Raw genomic sequence first — 20652 nt, 5'->3', positions numbered from 1 at the left:
ACCAGTTGTGCTTTTTTAAACACTGAGTCTCTTTTGTTGTTATTTGACAGTAAACAAACATTGTCATCTTCCTTGGCGAACATAGTTCATACAGTCATATCCTGGCTGTTCCATAGCACCTGGCTAACCACACTGTGACTACAGGTATGTCATTTCCATCTGTGTCCGGTGTATTAGGTGGACAGTATCACTATCTGGTGATGTCTCCATAGAGCTGGAGGACTCTGCGTTGCTTGGTTCAGGACTCGTTGCTTGGTTCAGGACTCGTTGCTTGGTTCAGGACTCTTTGCTTGGTTCAGGACTAGGACACATAGGACAGCATTGAACAGTTCATGTTGGACAGTGCTGCCACCAGATACATAGGCAGGTAGGCAGATCTTTTTCTGACACGGTTACACTGTTAGTCTGGCTATTGAAGTCTCTATGGAGTCCACAGGACAGTAAAGAGAGGGAGAAGACGGGAGTCACAGATCTGGTGGGAGCTTGATTATTGTTCACGGAGGGGTCAGGGTGGGTGGGCAGGAACTCTGTCTCGCTTTCGCTCTCTTTTTCTATCAGCTCAGTAGAGTGCTTTTTGTCCTTGGCTGTCAAATTCTGACCAGGCGTCATTCAGTTCCATAAAAATCATCTTGGCATATTGTTCATAGGGCTGTCCCGTGGCCTGGGAGAGGGGAGGAGAAAAACTTCAATCAGTAGGCAGGTTTCCATTGACCCAGGTTTATTCGGCAAAAGCAACGTCGCAAAATAAATATTGAGACGTGTAATGGAAACGGCGACTATAGCAGAAATGCTTGTATCCGTTTGATGGGTGGATTTTTCTTTTGTCAACCTTTCTTTATTGCGACAAATGATGACGGAAATGTTGACTGAGTATTTTTCGAATACATTATGATTGCCGAATAAATTGGAAGGTACACGGGGCACGTGATGTCATCACGTAACTATAGTATAAAGCTCCACTCCACATTTAATTCTAAATGCCTACTGCTTACTAAATCAATAGATATAATGCAATTAGGTATATGTTGGTGCTCTTTTGACAACTGTGTTTTCCGCTAATTGCATTATGGAACAAACATTCGCACGTAGCCTACTGCCTTGTGCGCATTGCTGTGCTTATAATGTGAAGAAATAATAGTTTATCAACATTTTAAGCTAAACGTTCTGATCTGTTGCATCAGACTCATTGCTTTTCTCGACAAGCTGACCAATAGAATAGGTCAACTTTTCTACTATGGGGGATAGTAGTTACTCGTCTTGTTGGCTGAGAAAAATTTAATGTGGACAGTTATTCTAGCATCTTCAAAATGCTTATCGGAATTCGGTAAGAAGGACCCACGTCTCCTCGAGTTGCATGTTCTGTTAAGATGAATTACCATAATCTAAATGTGATTTCTGTCATTCTGAGCACCGTGGGTGGACACCCTAATCAGGTTACGCACCCAATGCATATGGGTCTGGTACATTTCTCAAATGTCTGGTAAATTAAAATGCTGTCGGTCAAATGTCCAGAGCCACATTTTCCTAACGGAAGCCTGATGTGTGTGCGTGTGTGCGCGTGGGTGTGAACGTGCATGCATGTGTGCTTGCTTGCTTGTGTACATGTGTGTTACACTGTGTGTAATGTAAACCTCTTCCATCTCACCTTGTCTGGATGGACCACCAGCACTGCTTTGCGGTAAACCTTCTTGACCTGCTCTGGGGTCACCAGGTCAGCCATGCCTACAGGCTTCCAGCGGGTCTCCCCCTCCCAGAGTACTGTGTGCATGGTGGACAGCAGGGCCCGGATGTTACGCTCCTTCCCCTCGATCCAGTCCAGAATCTGGGGGTAGAGAGGGGAGAGCCGGGGTCAGATAAACATGAGACTCACCTATACAACAAAGATCTCACAAGCCTTCTTCAAAATCTTGAAATACCTAGCTTGTTTTTCTCTGGCTGTCAAAAGAGACCCCAATAATATTAGCCATTTAGCAGACATGTTTATCCAAAGAAACTTACAGTCATGTGTGCATACATTTTACATATGGGTGGTCCTGGGAATGGACCCCACTATCTTTGCATTGTAAGCGCCATGCTCTACCAACTGAGCTACAGAGGACCAACATTTGACTCCCTTCCCCCCTGTAGTTCTACTGTATCTTCACTAAACTCTCCAACTCTTGGTCCAAGGCTAGTGATTGGCCGCTGTAAAACTACCTTGAGTTTCTCGGGGTCCATCTCTTTAGCCATCTCCTCCTTCCTCATCTCTGCTATTGTCCTGGGACCTTCCTTCTTTTTGGCTCCAGCAAAGCCTTGGCCAGACAGCAGGTCATCAAAGTTAGCCGTTGCAACTTTGGGCTTGGTACCTGGGAGAGAGAATGTAACATCTTCTCTCATCCGCTTATAAAACAGTATATGTACAGTCTTATCATGAATGACTACCAGCACAAAACACATGCATACAGGTCAGTTTCAGGTGGCACATTTGTACATTAATAAAGAGCAACAAGTTATTTTTTGGGGAAAAACAACCCAACAGTCTATCCATCCCAGTATGATAACAACCAGCCTCCCACTGACTCACCCATGTTGGGCTGTGGTTTCCCCCGGGTGCATTGGGAGCAGCCCCTCCTCCCATGGCAGAGAAGCTGATGTTGTAGTTGGGTCTGTTGGAGGGAGGTGTGGGGCATGGAGTGGCTGGGGCTGGGTTTGGGCTGGGACGGTGGGCCACCCTGACCTTGGGGTTGGGGCTGCCACCCTGCCTGCCCTCCACCACCGGGCTGCCAGGAGGGGAAGCCTGTGTTAGCCTGCCAGCCCCCACCGTGCTGGGGTGAGGGAGGAGGCCGTGAGGGGGAGCCCATGGGGGGGAAGGCAGGGGTGGTGCCTGTAGGGGTGGTGGGCTTACTGGAGATGCCAGAGCCTCCTATAGAGAGGAATGTTTACAGAGAGTTCAACACAGAGAATTAAGTTATCTATCTATAACATACCTGTAATAACACAACTACGATAACATAACGTGACATACCATGACATATTTTAAAGCATCTGTTAGTACAGTATTGAAAGCCTTCACTGACCTCCCAGACTGCCCCCCAGGTTTCCGATATCAGCGAAGGGGTCCAGGGTCTTGGGTTTGGCCTGGTGTGTGGGTGTGCTGTGGACTGACCCGGTAGGACTGGTACTGGCTGACTTACTGCCCATACCGAAACCCCCTCCTAACACAGAATACACAACAACACAGTTAAAATACTGTACAATACAGTAGGCACTGCAGTTCTATGTATATACCAGTAGAGGGCGCTATTAAGTAGAGACCATTCTGACGTAAACACATGCTCGCTTGCTTATGGTGGCACAATACGCTGGATGACAGATAGCATGACATAGCTCTCTTTTTTTCATGGCAGCTGGTAGTTCCCATGTTCTCAGACCAGTGCCTCTGCAGATGTTGTCCATAAATGTTACACATCAGTAGAGCTTACCTGGAGCTGCAGATTTGTTCCAGTCCCATCCTCCCATGGCGTTGGGAGGCTGCTGAATGGTGACCACAGGGGTGGTGGGCGGGACTGGGGAGCTCCGGCCTATCAGAGCACAGAAACATCAGTGACAGACAGGCCTAACAGACAATGGGAGGAAGGAGATATGAGGTCATGCTACCATCACACACAGACATATAACCATACCACAAATAATGACCACATTATTACCATTACCGTTAGGCTACCCAACTAAGATTGGAACCATATCAATAGCTAACTGTAACCATACAATAGCCATTCCAATCAGATCTCCCTCAAAACCTGCAGCTTAAATTCCCATTGATCATCACACATTATGTGCATGCATATACAGTACATTACCCAACACAACAGATTGGCTGAAGCAGCAGAGTATCAGTGTATAGAGAGCAGTTGTATAGTGGATAGTGGATAGAGTGAAATGTTAGTGGATAGATAGTGCCTCTACATATGCAGTGTAGTCATGCCATCACCCATGCCAGTGTTCTGCATAGTGGAGGATGGAGAGCGAGCTGCATGCAGGAGGGGGGCAGGCAGCCCCAGGTTACCATGGTTACCTGCTGGACCCCGGAAGGAACCCATCAGCTCCTGGGGCTTGGGCATCGGACCCGCCCCAAATGGGTCGAATGCTGGGTGGGCAGAGAGAAAAGCATAAACCATTACTTTACTATTCAATTCAATTCAATACATTTTATTAATCTCGGACTGGCAATTATTTCCGGCAGGCATAAAATACAGATAGATAAACATACTATGTACACATCTGTGGTAAAAGAAAGTAAACAACAGACAAATAAACCTGAATTCACTGCGTGGCCAAGCACGACTCCAACACCATCATTAAGTTTGCAGACGACACAACGGTGGTAGGCCTCATCACCGACAACGATGAGACAGCCTATAGGGAGGAGGTCAGAGACCTGGCAGTGTGGTGCCAGGACAACAACCTGTCCCTCAACGTGAGCAAGATAAAAGAGCTGATCGTGGACTACAGGAAAAGGAGGACAGAGCACGCCCCATTCACATTGACGGGGCTGTAGTGCAGGGGTCGAGAGCTTCAAGTTCTTTTGTCCACATCACTAACAAACTATCATGGTCCAAACAGGAGAGCATCCTGACTGGTTGCATCACTGCTTGGTATGGCAACTGTTTGGTATCCGACCACAAGGCCCTACAGAGGGTAGTGCGTACCACCCAGTACATCACTGGGGCCAAGCTTTCTGCCATCCAGGACCTCTATACCAGGCGGTGTCAGAGGAAGACCCTAAAAATTGTCAAAGACTACAGCCACCTTAGTCATAGACTGTTCTCTCTGCTACCACACGGCAAGCGGTACCGAGCACCAAGTCTAGGTCCAAAAGGCTCCTTAATGGCTTCTACCTCCAAGCCATAAGACTGCTAAACAGTTCATCAAATGGCTACACGGACTATTTGCATTGACCCCCTTTTTTACGCTGCTGCTACACACTGTTTATTACCTATGCATAGTGACTTTACCCCAAATATTTTCTTAATTCTTTATTTATTTATTCTCCATTGTTGATTAAGGGCTAGTAAGTAAGTAAGTAAGTAAGCATTTCACGGTATTCGGGCGCATGTGACAAATAAAATTTGATTTGAATTTAGTTGATCAGCAACTATGGATATGTTATAATATCCATTGACTACGTACCTGGAGAGGGGCAGGGGAGGTGGAGGGAGGGGCTATTTTCTGGGGGGTAGACTGGGCTGAGGCGGGCCCACTCCCAGGCAGGGGCTGGGGAGAGGCTCCAAACAGATCCCCCAGGAGGTCCGTGGTAGTGTTGGTGGTGGGGGGGCTGGGGCGAGGGGGCAGGGGGGTTCACAGCAGCCCCATCCAGGCCCAGGAGGTCCACCTCTTCTGGGGGAGGAGGAGCAGTGGCAGGGGCCTGAGGCTGCTCAGGTCTCTTGGGGCCCCTGGGGCCAGACTGGGCCCCTCCGGGTCTCTCTCCGCTAGCGTTGCTCTGCTGGCTAGACAGGGACAGCATCTCATCATCAGACGGCTCACTGTCCTCCCCGTGAGGGCGACCATCTGAACCACTGTGGGACCGGCTCGGCTCTACAGGGGTCAGAGAGCGGGGAGGGGGAGGGGGAGAGGAGAGAGAGAGATAAGAGGTAGGTCACATCAGGAAAACGTGGTCTTCCTTTAGTAAATGGGTTTCATTCCCACAAAGTATTCTACAGGAGAACAGGAAATATAACTTTGCTATAGGTATCCATATTGCTAGCCACCACAGCAGAGTGACAAAGCTAATCTAACATCACCCAGGGGAAACTGCCTCTAACAAGGAGCTGATTTTCTTTAACTATAATAGCTAGTATCTCTGCAGTAGCTAGTATCTCTTTCCTCTCAGGAAAGGATTCTACATTGAACTCAAAAGGGTTCTACCTGGAACCAAAAAGGGTTCTTCAAAGGGTTCTCCTATGGGGACAGCTGAAGAACCCTTTTAGGTTCTAGATAGCACCTTTAAGTGTTTTGGTCTGTGGTCTCCTCTACTCTAGACCTTACCCTCCAAGTCCAGTCCCTCCATCTCATCTTGGAGGAGAGAATGAAACCAACGTTAGGTTAAGAAAGAATGTCAACCGCAGCTCTGTTAGTGGTGGCCATATGAGTGTCTGTCTATGTTTAGCTATCTGTGTCAGTGTGCATAGTTTCTATTTGCATGTGTACCTAGGTGCATCTGGGCATGTGTGTGTCTTGGAGCATACAGTATCTATAGGCCTCTGTGTGTACCTCTGTGTCAGTGCATGTATCAATGCCTGTGTGCTCACGTGCGTGCCCATCTGTGTCCGTTTGTATGCGAGCATGTGTGTATGCGTGCGTGTCAGGGTTTCCGTTAGGAAAATGTGACCGGGAAGATTTAAATTTACCGCCCATTTGAGAAGTTTACCGGACCCATATGCATTGGGTGCATAACCCATTAGAACATCCACCCACAGTGCTCAGAATGACAGAAACCACATTTACATTATGGTAATGCATCTTAACAGAACATGCAACTCATGTAATGAAGCAGCCAATAAAACATCATTTTTAAACATTCGCCAAAATGCAATTTGCGGGAAAACACCATTCTAAACAGTGCACCTGGGAAAACACTGTTCTAAACAGCATACCTGATAGCGGTTCCATATGTGACAGAGATGAACATCTCTGTTAGAAACTTAGAAAAAGGGGAATCTAAAGATGCAACAACTAGGATTGGTTACTAATATGACTAGGATTGTGCCTTTGGCTTCTGGACAATGAAAGAAAGTTGATATGAAAATCAATGGAACAGGAGAGAAATGGCATAGCGGTGGGTCCAATAGGGAAGTAAATGGATATACATATTCCAAAATTATATAATTACTGTCTATACAGAAATAAATAAAATCATTCAAAATACTTCACCAGAAATCATGACTTGGCCACAGACTAATCGAGGATCATTAGCTTCTTATAAAAAAAAAATTGCTATGGATTGTTTCAAATCACAAGCTCATAGGCCTATGTCTATTTGGGAAACCCGCAATTTGGGAAGCCCACAATTTGAGCAGCATGCTTGCCAATACACCTAGCTGATTATTGAGTTGCGGCTATCAGTGAAAAGCATCTAAAATATGTTAATGTGTTTTGAGTAGAATTTTAAATGTTGAAAGTAATGATGGACTGTCGTTTCTCTTTGCTTATTTGAGCTGTTCTTGCCATAATATGGACTTGGTCTTTTACCAAATAGGGCTATCTTCTGTATACCACCCCTACCTTGTCACAACACAACTGATTGGCTCAAACACATTAAGAAGGAAAGAAATTCCACAAATTAACTTTTAAGAAGGCACACCTGTTAATTTTATATTATTATTATTATTATTATTAATTGCATTCCAGGTGACTACCTCATGAAGCTGGTTGAGAGAATGCCAAGAGTGTGCAAAGCTGTCATCAAGGCAAAGGGTGGCTATTTGAAGAATCTCAGATATAAAATATATTTTGATTTGTTTAACACTTTTTTGGATACTACATGATTCCATAGGTGTTATTTCATAGTTTTGATGTCTTCACTATTATTCTACAATGTAGAAAATAATAAAAATAAAGAAAAACCCTTGAATGAGTAGGTGTGTCCAAACGTTTGACTGGTACTGTATAGAAGTATCTGGCCTGCTGCGCAGAAATGTAGGAAAGTGTTTTTTTAACATCCATTACGAATGATAATATATTACAACTATAGTTACTCACAGTAAGCTATTTGAAAAATCCTTCCAACAATCTCACACTCAATAATCACTAATCCTCGTGTGAAAGAGTAATGAAAGGCTATGAGTTCCATGCACTAATTTCTTTATCCGCCAATGGATCACAGTGTATCAATGTGTCCATATGGCAGAGGCTGGTGCTCTCGCATTAGTTGCCTTTTAACTTTTAGATCATTTTAATTCAGATTTATATGATTAACCACATGACAATGATTTTGAGAAACGAAAACATTCTTATTGAAATGAAACTGTTCCACAAAAATGTGCATATGAAAATCATAACTGACACGCAGATCGGTAGAAATGGTAGGATCATTTGTATGCTTCCCCAAACTTGAAACTCAAGCGTAGCCTTTGCCTCCACCTTTCTATGGTCGGATTTGCCTATAGGCTACTTTGAAGCAAGATAAGACACGCCTCATAATAAGTATGTTTTCAAAATGCATACTGCCTCCAACTCACATTGTAAAGTGGTGGGTGACATGCTGATAGCCTGTTGCCTGCACATGAATGGTGAATAGGAGGCGTGCTTCAATTACCAGTTGAGAAATAAAAATAGTAGCCATTTTTAATCGTGCACCAAAACTGTTTTTAACACACAAATGCATTTAGAATTGTTGCGCAATAAATGGGCTTATCAAAGCACGTTTTACTCCAGCAGTAACCAGCTGGGGAGCAGCAGGAGAAATGCCACAAAAAATAGGCTCTGTATGCTGTGCGTGTGTGATACTTGTGTTGGATAAATAAGATAGGCTACATGATGACTAACGAAAATACACGTAGGCCAATTTAATTCCATCAAAATATGCAAATTAACCTAGAAACCGATAAGCATGACGGTGAAATGTATTTACATCCACTGGTATTTCCATAAATGAATAAAACACCTTTTTTGCAATAGAATTTCTTCACCCGGTCATTTTGGTCGGCAATAGTTTTATTCATCATCTTTTTAATTTTTTTTATCGGCCAAAAGCCGGCAATTGCAGGCTAAGGAAAACCCTGGTGTGTGTATCCGTGTGAACATCTTTGCCTGTGTGTGTGTGTGTGTTCCATCTGGACTCACACGTGTATCTGTGACTGTTACTATGTGTGCGTGTCCATCTGTCCTGTGTGTCTGTGTGTTGTCCACCCCTCTGCCCTACCTGCGATGGCAAGGGCGTCCTGGTGCTCTTGGTGACATGAGAACAGTACGTTGGGGATCAGGTCTTTATTAGGGAACTGTTCCCAGGGAGGGGTCAGGTCCTTCTGCTTGTCTGTACTCTCCACCTCAATGTCCACCAACACATGGAACAGTTGGGGGTACTTCTCTGGAGAGTCACACGCATCCAGCTCCGGCCTAGACAGGGGTGTGTGTGGTGTGTGTCAGATAGAGAGTTAGTTAGTTCTTCATTCACTATTTCAAGTAAGAACCATGTCCATATCATGTGTGATGTCACGAGAGGCTACACAGCTTTCAGCGGGATTGCTCAAGTAGTGCAAGGAGACCAGGTTCAATCAAAACAAGGATTTTATTAAAGGTCTTGGGAAACTAACGAAAGTATAACACAATTCTGTTCTCTTGTGGCTCTTTAAGGGTTAACAGTTCAGGGATGTCTCTTCCACATCCAAAATCATAACTCTCACTCGCTCAAATAACTTTTCCCCAGTCTTACTGTATTCCACGTTGCAGCTTAGTGGCCAACCCAGCAAAACGGTCCTTCCAAATGTCCCACACGTATTTCCACCGGTGCATATATCCAAAGGTGAGTATTTCCCCAAAGGTAAGTATCTCCAAATCCTTATATTCCTCATGGAAGTGGACGTGCAGCACTCTTGTCCTCCAGAGAGAGCCCAGGTTGGAGACTGTGTCTCTTCCCTTCCCAAACCTTCAGCTCATCAGCTCCTCATTTGTTTCAGCTGCGTGGGAAGATTGGCCATAGAGGGGTGGGAGTTCCCGACCATACCAGCAGATGGAGCCATAGCTGTCTGGGTTTGCAGCCACCTCAGGGGGATGTAACGTCCCTCCAGGACACAGCCTCTCGTGACATCACCATCCCCCTCTCCCGGGACCGACGTCCTCGTCGGGGTAAAGGCAGCGAAGAAGGCATCACGCCGGGAGGGCGTCCGCATTGCCGTGGTGCTTGCCAGCCTGCTTCTCTTCAACTCCTCCAACTCTAGGACCAGGGACTCAGCCTCCTGTTGTCTCTCCTTGAGTTTCTTACTGAACGCATCAGCCTTGGTTTTAGCAGAGTTTAGCTTCTGTTGAGCAGCTTTCAGTTCCTTCTCTCTCTCTGCCTCCGCATTCTTCATCTTGTTCTCCAACACCTTGTACTTCTCCTCTGCCTTCTTCTGGACCTCCCTTACTACTGCGCAGGGTCTCCTCACACTCCTCTCGATGGTCCTGCGCAGCCTCTCCAGCTCCTCCTGTTGCTTAGGGAAGGAGCTCTGTTGGAGTTTAGCCTGGAGGATATCTAACTCTTCTGTCTTCATGTCTAACTGTTGCTTTAACAAACGATACCTCTCAGCGGTCCCCTTCAGACCAGACAGTTCTTTGTCCAGATTCTGTAGCTCCGTCTCTGTGTCGGTCTGGGCACCTGCCATCCCTATCAGAGCCCGGGCGGGAGTGAGTAACTCGGAGGATTGCACCGGAGCCTTCCCAGGATGAGTCTTGCCTCTCCGTTTCCGAGGTACTCGGGTTATCCTCTCCTGAGACTCTCTCCAGAGTGGGTAAAAGGCTGGGCAGTCTCGTCCAATTAGGACAGGGACGGGGAGGAATCAACCACCCCGCCGTCGTGTGTATGGTTCCCCGTGTGCTGGTCATTGTAAGTTCAGTAATGGGGTATTCTCTGGTGTCCCCATGGACACAGGGAAACTGGGAGGACTTTCCCCGGGGTCAGGACACGTTGGGCCCACCAAATCCTTACGCACCAGGGTGGCCCGGCTACCAGAATCCAGTAAGGCCTCCACATCATGGTGATTCACAGTTACCGGGCAGGTGGGGGTCGATCTGGGCCGCCATCTACGACTCCCAAGAAGCGAGGCAAACGGTGTGTGGGTGCTGAGCTGGGAGGACTCCGCAGTGGGCATAGGTTCATCGGCTGGTTTCCCACACTGCCAGAGATATGTCCCATCTCCCCACACCGGTAACACTGTCGAGTTTCCCCCTCCTGGTGTACTCTTCTTGGACCCGCCTGGTTTCTGGCTCCCCCTGGAGCCGGGGATAAGTCCTGACGTGGCTGGGTTCGAGACCTTGGGGTCCTTTGGACGGGTTCTTCCCATTTGTGGTGGGGGCGCACTCCTGGGGTCTTTTCGGGAAGCATTCAGCATCTCCGCTGTGGCCTGGTACTTTTCCACAGCTTCCACGGTCAGATCACCCGTGGTCAAGGCCTGTTGACTGATGAACCGTTTTGCCTCATAAGGCAGGGGCGCGTAGGTAACGATCCACCACAACGGCCTCCACCACCGCCGCTGCTGTATTCTCTGCGGATCCAGCCATTTCCTTGCGATTGGACAAGTTCATGCATCTGCGCCCGAGGAGGTTGGTCTGGTTGGAAGGTCCAGCTGTGAAAGCGCTGGGCCATACCAAACTTTGTGAGTCCATATCTGCTGAGGATCTCAGACTTCAGGGCATCATAGTCAGTAACCTGGTCAGGGCCCAGGTCCCGGACAGCATTCAGCGATTCCCCGGTTAGGAAGGGGGGCTAACAGACCAACCCACTGTTGCTTGGGCCAGGCTTCCCCTAGTGGCCGTGGCCTCAAATGCATGCAGGTATGCCTCAATGTCATCGGTAGCTCCCATCTTAGATATAAAGTCACTTGCCTTTATTGGGCTGGGGTATTTTGGACCACCCTCTGTCTCTGCAACTGCAATTCCTCTGCCTTCAGAAGGTTGGCTTTCTTTGCTCCTCCAAGAGAGCCACGTTTGCTTGCATCTGGGCTTGCTGGCCAGCAACAAGGGCTTTCAATATGTCCTCCATTTCAGTCGGGGGAGCCTACGGCCAACTTGGAAAACTGGGTGATCAAACCTTCGGTATCCTCCTCTGACATGCACTATTAACGCTGAGCGTGCCCGTATTCTCCACCACCTGTGATGTCACGAGAGGCTACACAGAGCTTTCAGCGGGATTGCTCAAGTAGTGCAAGGAGACCAGGTTCAATCAAAACAAGGATTTTATTAAAGGTCTTGGGAAACTAACGAAAGTATAACACAATTCTGTTCTCTTGTGGCTCTTTAAGGGTTAACAGTTCAGGGATGTCTCTTCCACATCCAAAATCATAACTCTCCCACTCGCTCAAATAACTTTTCCCCAGTCTTACTGTATTCCACGTTGCAGCTAGTGGCCAACCCAGCAAAACGTCCTTCCAAATGTCCCACACGTATTTCCACCGGTGCATATATCCAAAGGTGAGTATTTCCCCAAAGGTAAGTATCTCCAAATCCTTATATTCCTCATGGAAGTGGACGTGCAGCACTCTTGTCCTCCAGAGAGCCCAGGTTGGAGACTGTGTCTCTTCCCTTCCCAAACCTTCAGCTCATCAGCTCCTCATTTGTTTCAGCTGCGTGGGAAGATTGGCCATAGAGGGGTGGAGTTCCCGACCATACCAGCAGATGGAGCCATAGCTGTCTGGGTTTGCAGCCACCTCAGGGGGGATGTAACGTCCCTCCAGGACACAGCCTCTCGTGACATCACATGACATACACCGACATTTAAGCAATATAAGTATTTTACATGTTAATACTTCACATGTACAGATGACATAGGAGAGAGGTGCTCACTTTGTAAACTTTAACACGGTGGTCCCTGGAGCGATGAAGCCTGTGTGGAACTGGATCTGTAATATCTGGGTGTTGGACACCTGCAAATACCAACCAGCAATCACATAGTTAGATTCAGGTAGTGGAACTTTTTCAAACAATGATACTGTTGAGACTTATGATCATCAGGGACTGATTCTAATTTAGTCTGAATGCATTAGTGCTTTGTTTATGTTCATTCAGGGCACACAATCTGCCAGATTAGATGGTAGTCCATCATTGTATGTCAATGTGTCAGAGTTTGACAGTATTTCCCAGAGCGTAATCTCTGTCTGTAAATGCCAATGTATCAGGATATGGTCCAATAGAATCAGAGCTAACAGAATCTCCCATAGTATAGCATATCATAATATGTGAGTGTCAGTGTGTCAGTGTTTTCATATATATATATATATATATATATATATATATATCACACACACACTACTGTTCAAATGTTTGGGGTCACTTAGAAATGTCCTTGTTTTCCATGAAAACATACATGAAATGAGTTTGAATAGGAAATAGAGCAAAATGCATAGGAAATGAAGTCATTGACAAGGTTCGAAATAATGATTTTTAATTGAAATAATAATTGTGTCCAAACTTTGCTTTCGTCAAAGAATCCTCAATTTCCAGCAATTACAGCCTTGCAGACCTTTGGCATTCTAGTTGTCAATTTGTTGAGGTAATCTGAAGAGATTTCACCCCATGCTTCCTGAAGCACCTCACCCAAGTTGGATTGGCTTGATGGGCACTTCTTACGTACCATACGGTCAAGCTGCTCCCACAACGTCTCAATAGGGTTGAGATCCGTTGACTGTGCTGGCCACTCCATTATAGACAGAATACCAGCTGACTGCTTCTTCCCTAAATAGTTATTGCATAGTTTGGAGCTGTGCTTTGGGTCATTGTCCGGAGGAAATTGGCTCCAATCAAGTGCCGTCCACAGGGTATGGCATGGCCTTGCAAAATGGAGTGATAGCCTTCCTTCTTCAAGATCCCTTTTACCCTGTACAAATCTCCCACTTAACCACCACCAAAGCACCCCAGACCATCACATTGCCTCCACCATGCTTGACGGATGGCATCAAGCACTCCTCCAGAATCTTTTCATTTGGTCTCGTCTCTCACAAATGTTATTCTTTGTGATCCGAACACCTCAAACTTCGATTCGTCTGTCCATAACACTTTTTCCAATCTTCCTCTGTCCAGTGTCTGTGTTCTTTTTGCCCATCTTTTATTTTTATTGGCCAGTCTGAGATATGGCTTTTTCTTTGCAACTCTGCCTAGAAGGTCAGCATCCCAGAAGTCGCCTCTTCACTGTTGATGTTGAGACTGGTGTTTTGCGGGTACTATTTGAATGAAGCTGCCAGTTGAGGACTCTTAATGTATTTGTCCTCTTGCTCAGTTGTGCACAGGGCCTCCCACTCCTCTTTCTATTCTGGTTAGAGCCAGTTTGCGCTGTTCTGTGAAGGGAGTAGTACACAGCGTTGTACGAGATCTTCAGTTTCTTGGCAGCATGGAATAGCCTTCATTTCTCAGAACAAGAATAGACTGACCGAGTTTCAGAAGAAAGTTCTTTGTTTCTGGCCATTTGAGCCTGTAATTGAACCCACAATTGCTGATGCTCCAGATACTCAACTAGTCTCAAGAAGGCCAGTTTTATTGCTTCTTTAATCAGCACAACGGTTTTCAGCTGTGCTAACATAATTGCAAAAAGGGTTTTCTAATGATCAATTAGCCTTTTAAAATGATAAACTTCGATTAGCAAACACAACGTGCCATTGGAACACAGGACTGATGGTTGCTGATAATGGGCCTCTGTACGCCTATGTAGATATTCCATTAAAAATCAGCAGTTTCCAGCTACAATAGCCATTTACAACATTAACAATGTCTACACTGTATTTCTGATCATTTTGATGTTATTTTAATGGGCAAAAATGCTTTTCTATCGAAAACAAGGACATTTCTAAGTGACCCCAAACATTTGAATGGTAGTGTATGTGTGTGTGTGTGTGTATTTATAATTATATATATATATATATATATATATATATATATAAACTTACAATCTACCTGCATTGAAGCTGCTCAACATTACATTACATTCAGTCATCTAGCAGACACTCCCACCCAGAGCGACCCACAGGAGCAACCAGAGTCAAGCGCCCCGCCAAAGGGCACACAAGGACAGATCCCCCACCCAGTCGAATCAGGGACCGAACCATCAGCCTCAGGCAAACAGTGTGTCAGTGTTGTGTTAGCATGCTAGGCTAGCCCCATACTGTACCTTGGCCTGCAGTCGGTCCTCCTATGGTGTTCCTCATATGATAGAACAGAGATGACCACATCACCCTGGACATTCACACCTAGAGGGAAGACCACCTTCCCCTCCTGGACCCTGTGCTCTCTGAGAAAGAGGGGATGAGAGAGGTAGTCAGAGGATGGTGTGTGTGTGTGTCTCCGACACAGTGCACTAGATTCCAGGACCAACAAAGTCATACGAGGATCCAGGATTAAGAAAATCAGGTGACGATCCAGGTCTGCGTGTGTGTCTGCCTCTGTCCCTACCGCATCCTCTCCATAGTCCTGTGCTGTAGAGAAGATCTTAGTCTCCCCTATGAGGACCTCACAGAATGGTCTGCAGCCGATGTCGTTGTTTGTTGAAGCAGGGTACTGGACTCATGGTGACCGCCTTGACCACCAGGGGCTTGGAGTGGGGCAGGAGGGCTTCTCTGATACCATACTGCACACAAGCCTATGTACCTGGAGAAGAGAGATTGAAAGAGTATGTATGGTTACACACATTAAACTCCCCTAAGCACTGAGTACTGTCTAAACAAACATTGTCTATGTACATTAATACAGGGGATAAGATATTTTTGTTGCTAGAAAATCACAAAGCTATCCATCTTAAAGTTATATACTTGAAAATCATCTTTCCTATGTTGGTTCTTGCACAAAATTCTTGCACAAAAATCCTTCCCAGTTTCAAAAACACAATGTCAAATCAACAACAAAGATGATGCTTGGCTTTTTCACTGTTTTCATACATCGGCCTCTCTGTCTCTGCACTGAAGGATGAAGGAGTCTTTGTTATTGAGAAGCATCTGTGTTGTCAAGCGGCTGGCTGTATGGGTGTTAGGTAGCCGAGGAGGGGTGTGTGTGTTGCTTTATGCTGTTGCAACTCAGCCATCGGAAAATAAATAGGCTCGTAAAGGATTTAGGAGAGTAATGGATGGGGAGGAGGAAGGAGGAGGGAGGTTTTTTATGTTCCTCCATCTAACATGAACAAACTCAGACTGTTTCACAGTCCCTTCAGGAAGTATTCACACCCCTTGACCTTTTCTACATTGTGTTGTGTTACAACCTGAATTGAAAATTGATTAAATTGAGATTTCTTGTCACTGGCCTACACACAATACCCCATAATGTCAAAGTGGAATTATGTTTTTCAATTTTTTTACAAATGAATTAAGAATGAAAAGCTTAAATGTCCTTCAGTCAGTAAGTATTCAACCCCTTTGTTATGGCAAACCTAAATAAGATCATGAGTAAAAATTTGCTTAACAAGTCACATTAAAAGTTGATTGGACTCACTCTGTGTGCAATAGTGTTTAACATGATTTTTGAATGACCACCTCATCTCTGTACCCCACACATACAATTATCTGTAAGGTCCCTCAGTTGAGCAGTGAATTTCAAACACAGATTCAACCATAAAGACCAGGGAGGTTTTCCCAATGCCTCGCAAAGAAGGGCACCTATTGGTAGATGGATAAAAAAGCAGACATTGAATTTCCTTTTCAGCATGATGAAGTTATTAATTACACTTTTTGATGGTGTATCAATACACACAGTCACTACAAAGATACAGGTGTCCTTCCTAACTCAGTTGCCGGAGAGGAAGGAAACTGCTCAGGGATTTCACCATGAGACCAATGGTTACCTTAAAACAGTTACAGAGTAATGGCTGTGATAGGAGAAAACTGAGGATGGATCAACAACATTGTAGTTACTCCACAATACTAACCTAATTGACAGAGTGAAAAAAGGACACCTGTACAGAATAAAAATGTCTCCAAAATATGCATCCTGTTTGCAACAAGGCACTAAAGAAATGCTGAAAATAAATGTGGCAAAGCAATTAACTTTTTTGTCTTGAATACAAAGTGTTATGTTTGGGGCAATCTCCAATACAACACAACCAACCCCATATTTTCAAGAATAGTGGTGGTGTAATATGTTAAGTGGGTATTGGGTATGCTTGTAATCGTTAAGAACTGGGGAGTTTTTCAGGATAAAAAAGAAACGGAATGGAGCTAAGCACATGCAAAAATCCTAGATGAAAACCTTGGTTCAGTCTGCTTTCCACCAGACACTGGGAGATTAATTCACCTTTCTCAGTAGGACAACAACCTAAAACACAAGGCCAAATCTACACTGGAGTTAAGCTTACCAAGAAGACAGTGAATGTTCTTGCATGGCCTTAGCAAAGCTACAGGTTTGACTTAAATCTACTTGAAAATCTATGGCAAGACCTAAAAATGATCAACAACCAATTTGACAGCTCTTGAAGAATTCTGAAAAAGAATAATGGGCAACAAGCTGCACAATCCAGGTGTGGAAAGCTCTTAGAGACTCACATAAACGCTGCCAAAGGTGCTTCTACAAAGCATTGACTCAGTGGTGTAAATACTTATGTAAATGAGGATATTTCTGTATTTCATCATCAATACATTTTCATGTTTTCACTTCTGGCTATTATGGGGTTATTGTGTGTAGATGTGGGGTGAGAAAATAGATATATTTCATCCATTTTGAATTCAGGCTGTAACACAACAAAATGTGGAATAAGTCAAGGGGTATGAATACTTTCTGAAGGCCCTGTATATGGATCATTTTATTTCACTTTACTAATTGTTGCTGCTGTGTTTTCCCATTACAATTAACGGCAATCAATCAGTATAAACACACACACACACACACACACACACACACACAGGACACACACACCCTTTCTGTTGCCCTACTCCTCCGGTGCGCGGGCCAGGAGGCCTGAGCCGGTCTCTTGGCGCTGAGCAGCTGTATACAGCGTGGTACTGGGTTGGTGAAGAGGTGACAGAAGCAGAACATGGCACAGACCAGCACACCTGAGGGAGCACGGCCATCCTTAAGAGGGCTTAATGATGAAAAAAGAGTTGCAGCAAGCTTACAGTTCATCACTTCACACAACCCAATGCATGATTCCTAGAAGCTGGGGAGGGCCATTCATGCTTCCTGTGCATGGCCAATTGCTATCACTCATGACAATGAGTAACAAGGAGTTGGGACTACAGTCTGGTGGGATTTCTCAGCCCCACGTCTACTTATTCCTCCACTAACTGTCACGACTTCCGCCGAGGCTGCCTCCCCTCCTTGTTCGAGCAGGTTTCAAGCCGCGCCACCGGCTTACTAGCTACTGCCGATCCATTTATCATCACTCCATTTGTCTTGTCTTCAATCACACACACCTGGTCCTTATCTCTCATTAGTCATTGTATATGTGTTCTCTGCTTCCTTTGTTGTGAGTGGGTGATTGTTTATTGGGGAGTTTAGTGAAGGTGGAGCTGTGGTATTGTGTGTATCGACGGGAGTATTTTCCCGTGTGCCTTTGTATTTTCCAGTGCACCTTGTTTTGTGCCCTGGGGCTAAGTTGGCACAAAAGCAGAATTAAGCACATCCGGGGATAAATGACTCATAGCTGAGCTCTCCACTGAAGCTACAAAACATGTCCGCAGTTAGACTGGTTGCAACAAAGACCAACTGCCAGGATGAGCAACACGGATTCATTAAGCCAGGTGAAACCAATCCTGGATAGGTGCTACGCTTCTCACTGCTCACTCAAATAGACCCCGCCACAGATCACAGATTAACTGATTTACCATGGCACCTAGAGCGCTGCATTTCCCCCTCACAGCCGGAAGCACAAATCCATGGAGGCATACGAGGAGGTAAAAGATATAATTAAGAAGAAAGGCAACACCGCCACAGTGATAAAGCAAAGAGAAAAAGCGTGGCAAAGTATTGCAGACCGCCGAATGCGTAAGTAGTGCACACTTACACACTCACCACTCTGAAACATCACAATTACACCTCAAATATTTAATTCACATCTCCAAAAATGCAGTTGTACTGTAATTATGAAACGGTTAAATTTTTAATTGAAATGCACTCGCAGATATGAGTGAAATTGTAAAGTAACTCCATCACACTGTATAAAGCTAAGGATAAATTGTTTGATATTTTACTGAAAACAAGCGACAAAAATACCAAGTAATTTTTTGCAGTGTGACTCCATTAAATGTGTGTGTGTGTGTGTGTGTGTGTGTGTGTAGATTAAATATGAACGGGCCAAACGGGACATGGCAGCGGTCAAAATCAAATACAAGAACATTCTGCAGAATGGTATGGTCCCTCGACTAATATTTAAACAAAGCACAAGCATATATTGTACCCAGAAGGTGCCTGCTCACCCATTACTGTCTGGTACTGTTTTAGCAGTGAAAAAGAATACCCACAGACAAGGCACGGTGGTGGGTCACCAAAGGCTGATCTTACTCCCAGCAGAGAGGACATGGCCTTGGAGCCGAGCAAAGGCAGGCCCGTCTTAGAGGATCCCTTGGGGGAAAGAGACAAGCATAGGTTCCTTCCCAAGATGCCACCCGCTTCATTCAAGGTATGTCCTTCCCATCTCTTACATGGGATACAACCACATTCATATTGAATCACTTTGGACTGTCTGGACTTTTGGTTTACCTATTGCTCTTGCAGTGTCTGGCAGCACTGTGTTCCTGTTAGAGCCACTCAGCACAAGCACCAGACGCATGCTGATCCAGTGAGTACTCCATCAAAGGCATACTGTAGGCCTGGCATGTCTTGTCTAATAGCTTCAATATGAATCGATTAAATGTGATAGGGTGAAGGCCCCAGTGCAGCAGCAACAGCACATGATGGAGACATGATGAGGAGGAGACCATCTCTTGGATTCCAGAAGGCATGAGGCATCATGTTAAGATCCGGAAAGTACTATTTACTCTACAATGGTGAGGGAGTCCTCATCAAAATCAAAAAAATCTAATTTCTTTTACAGGACCCAGATGCTATACAGTGGGAAAACCAGCCTGGCAACATAGCATGCGTATTAATCAAAAGGACACCACATCCTGCCAAATTCCATTGGCATGACGTGCTCACAGAGCCCACAAGCTATCAGAAAGTTGTATGGCAACCACCTCCGGCGCCAAATAGAACTGGCAGACATAGACATTCAGTACAAGAAGAAAAGATGGAAAATCTTGCACTGAGTCCGAAATAAAAAAAGAGGACAAATAGGAAACTGGACTTGAAATAAAAAAAAAACTTGGAGAGGGAGGTGAGATATGCCTTCAATGTACACTGTATGCTAACTGTAACACAAATGGATTAATCATTATTTTTACTTTCCTCCCCCAGCTCCAAGAAGATGACACAGCTCAAAAAAAAAAATTAGGTATATTCTCGAAAGTCAAGTGGGAGCTATGACATATGAGCTCTTATTGTGAGCACGACAGGACGCAGTGGCATCTTTCTAAGGTTTTTTTTATTTTCCCCAGCAATCAGTACAACCAAGTCATCAAACAGGCATCGCCTCTTTTGCCCACCCCCCGCACCAGGTGTGGTGGCCACTAGGGCCTATATGAAGCACCCAAAATTGTGTGTTCCTTTCTGCTCTGACAATGGCATGCCCATTCGTGCATGTAGATGTGGTGGATGAAGAAGCACTTGTGGCTGAGGAGAGCCTTCAGGCGAGAAAGGGTCTTCAGGGGACCGGTTGGACCCACTGGCGCCTCCCTGATGACCATCTATATGGAAGATACAGGTTTTCCGCAGATGGCATCAGGCATTTATGCAGACTACTGGGTCCCAGGATTAAGCACCGCACTGCACGGAGCCATGCACTGAGTGTGTGGAGCAAAATGGTTTGTGTGGCCTTGCGCGTTTTTTCTAGTGGAGCCTTCCGTACTCAGTGGGGGATGCAGAACAGCTGAACAAGGGCCACAATTTGCCGCACAATAAGGAGTGTGTGTCTGGCTA

General features: G+C 45.4%; 1 protein-coding gene across 1 annotated transcript; it reads right to left on the bottom strand.

The window, feature by feature from the left end:
- Positions 1 to 514: 514 nt before the first annotated feature.
- Positions 515 to 19197, bottom strand: LOC123489416 (putative tyrosine-protein phosphatase auxilin; the record flags this gene model as incomplete). Its single annotated transcript, XM_045220012.1, is given in 15 exon segments — positions 515 to 661; positions 1646 to 1822; positions 2197 to 2345; positions 2564 to 2902; positions 3057 to 3194; positions 3462 to 3560; positions 3971 to 4180; positions 5170 to 5574; positions 8900 to 9093; positions 12514 to 12593; positions 14828 to 14845; positions 14847 to 14870; positions 14872 to 14974; positions 15171 to 15295; positions 19138 to 19197. Coding segments are annotated over 15 exon segments (2223 nt in total), but the record flags the coding sequence as incomplete, so codon positions are not given.
- Positions 19198 to 20652: the final 1455 nt, after the last annotated feature.

Source organism: Coregonus clupeaformis, unplaced genomic scaffold, assembly GCF_020615455.1.
Source record: "Coregonus clupeaformis isolate EN_2021a unplaced genomic scaffold, ASM2061545v1 scaf3021, whole genome shotgun sequence".
Taxonomy (NCBI): domain Eukaryota; kingdom Metazoa; phylum Chordata; class Actinopteri; order Salmoniformes; family Salmonidae; genus Coregonus; species Coregonus clupeaformis.
This window is presented reverse-complemented; position numbering and strand designations above follow the sequence as displayed.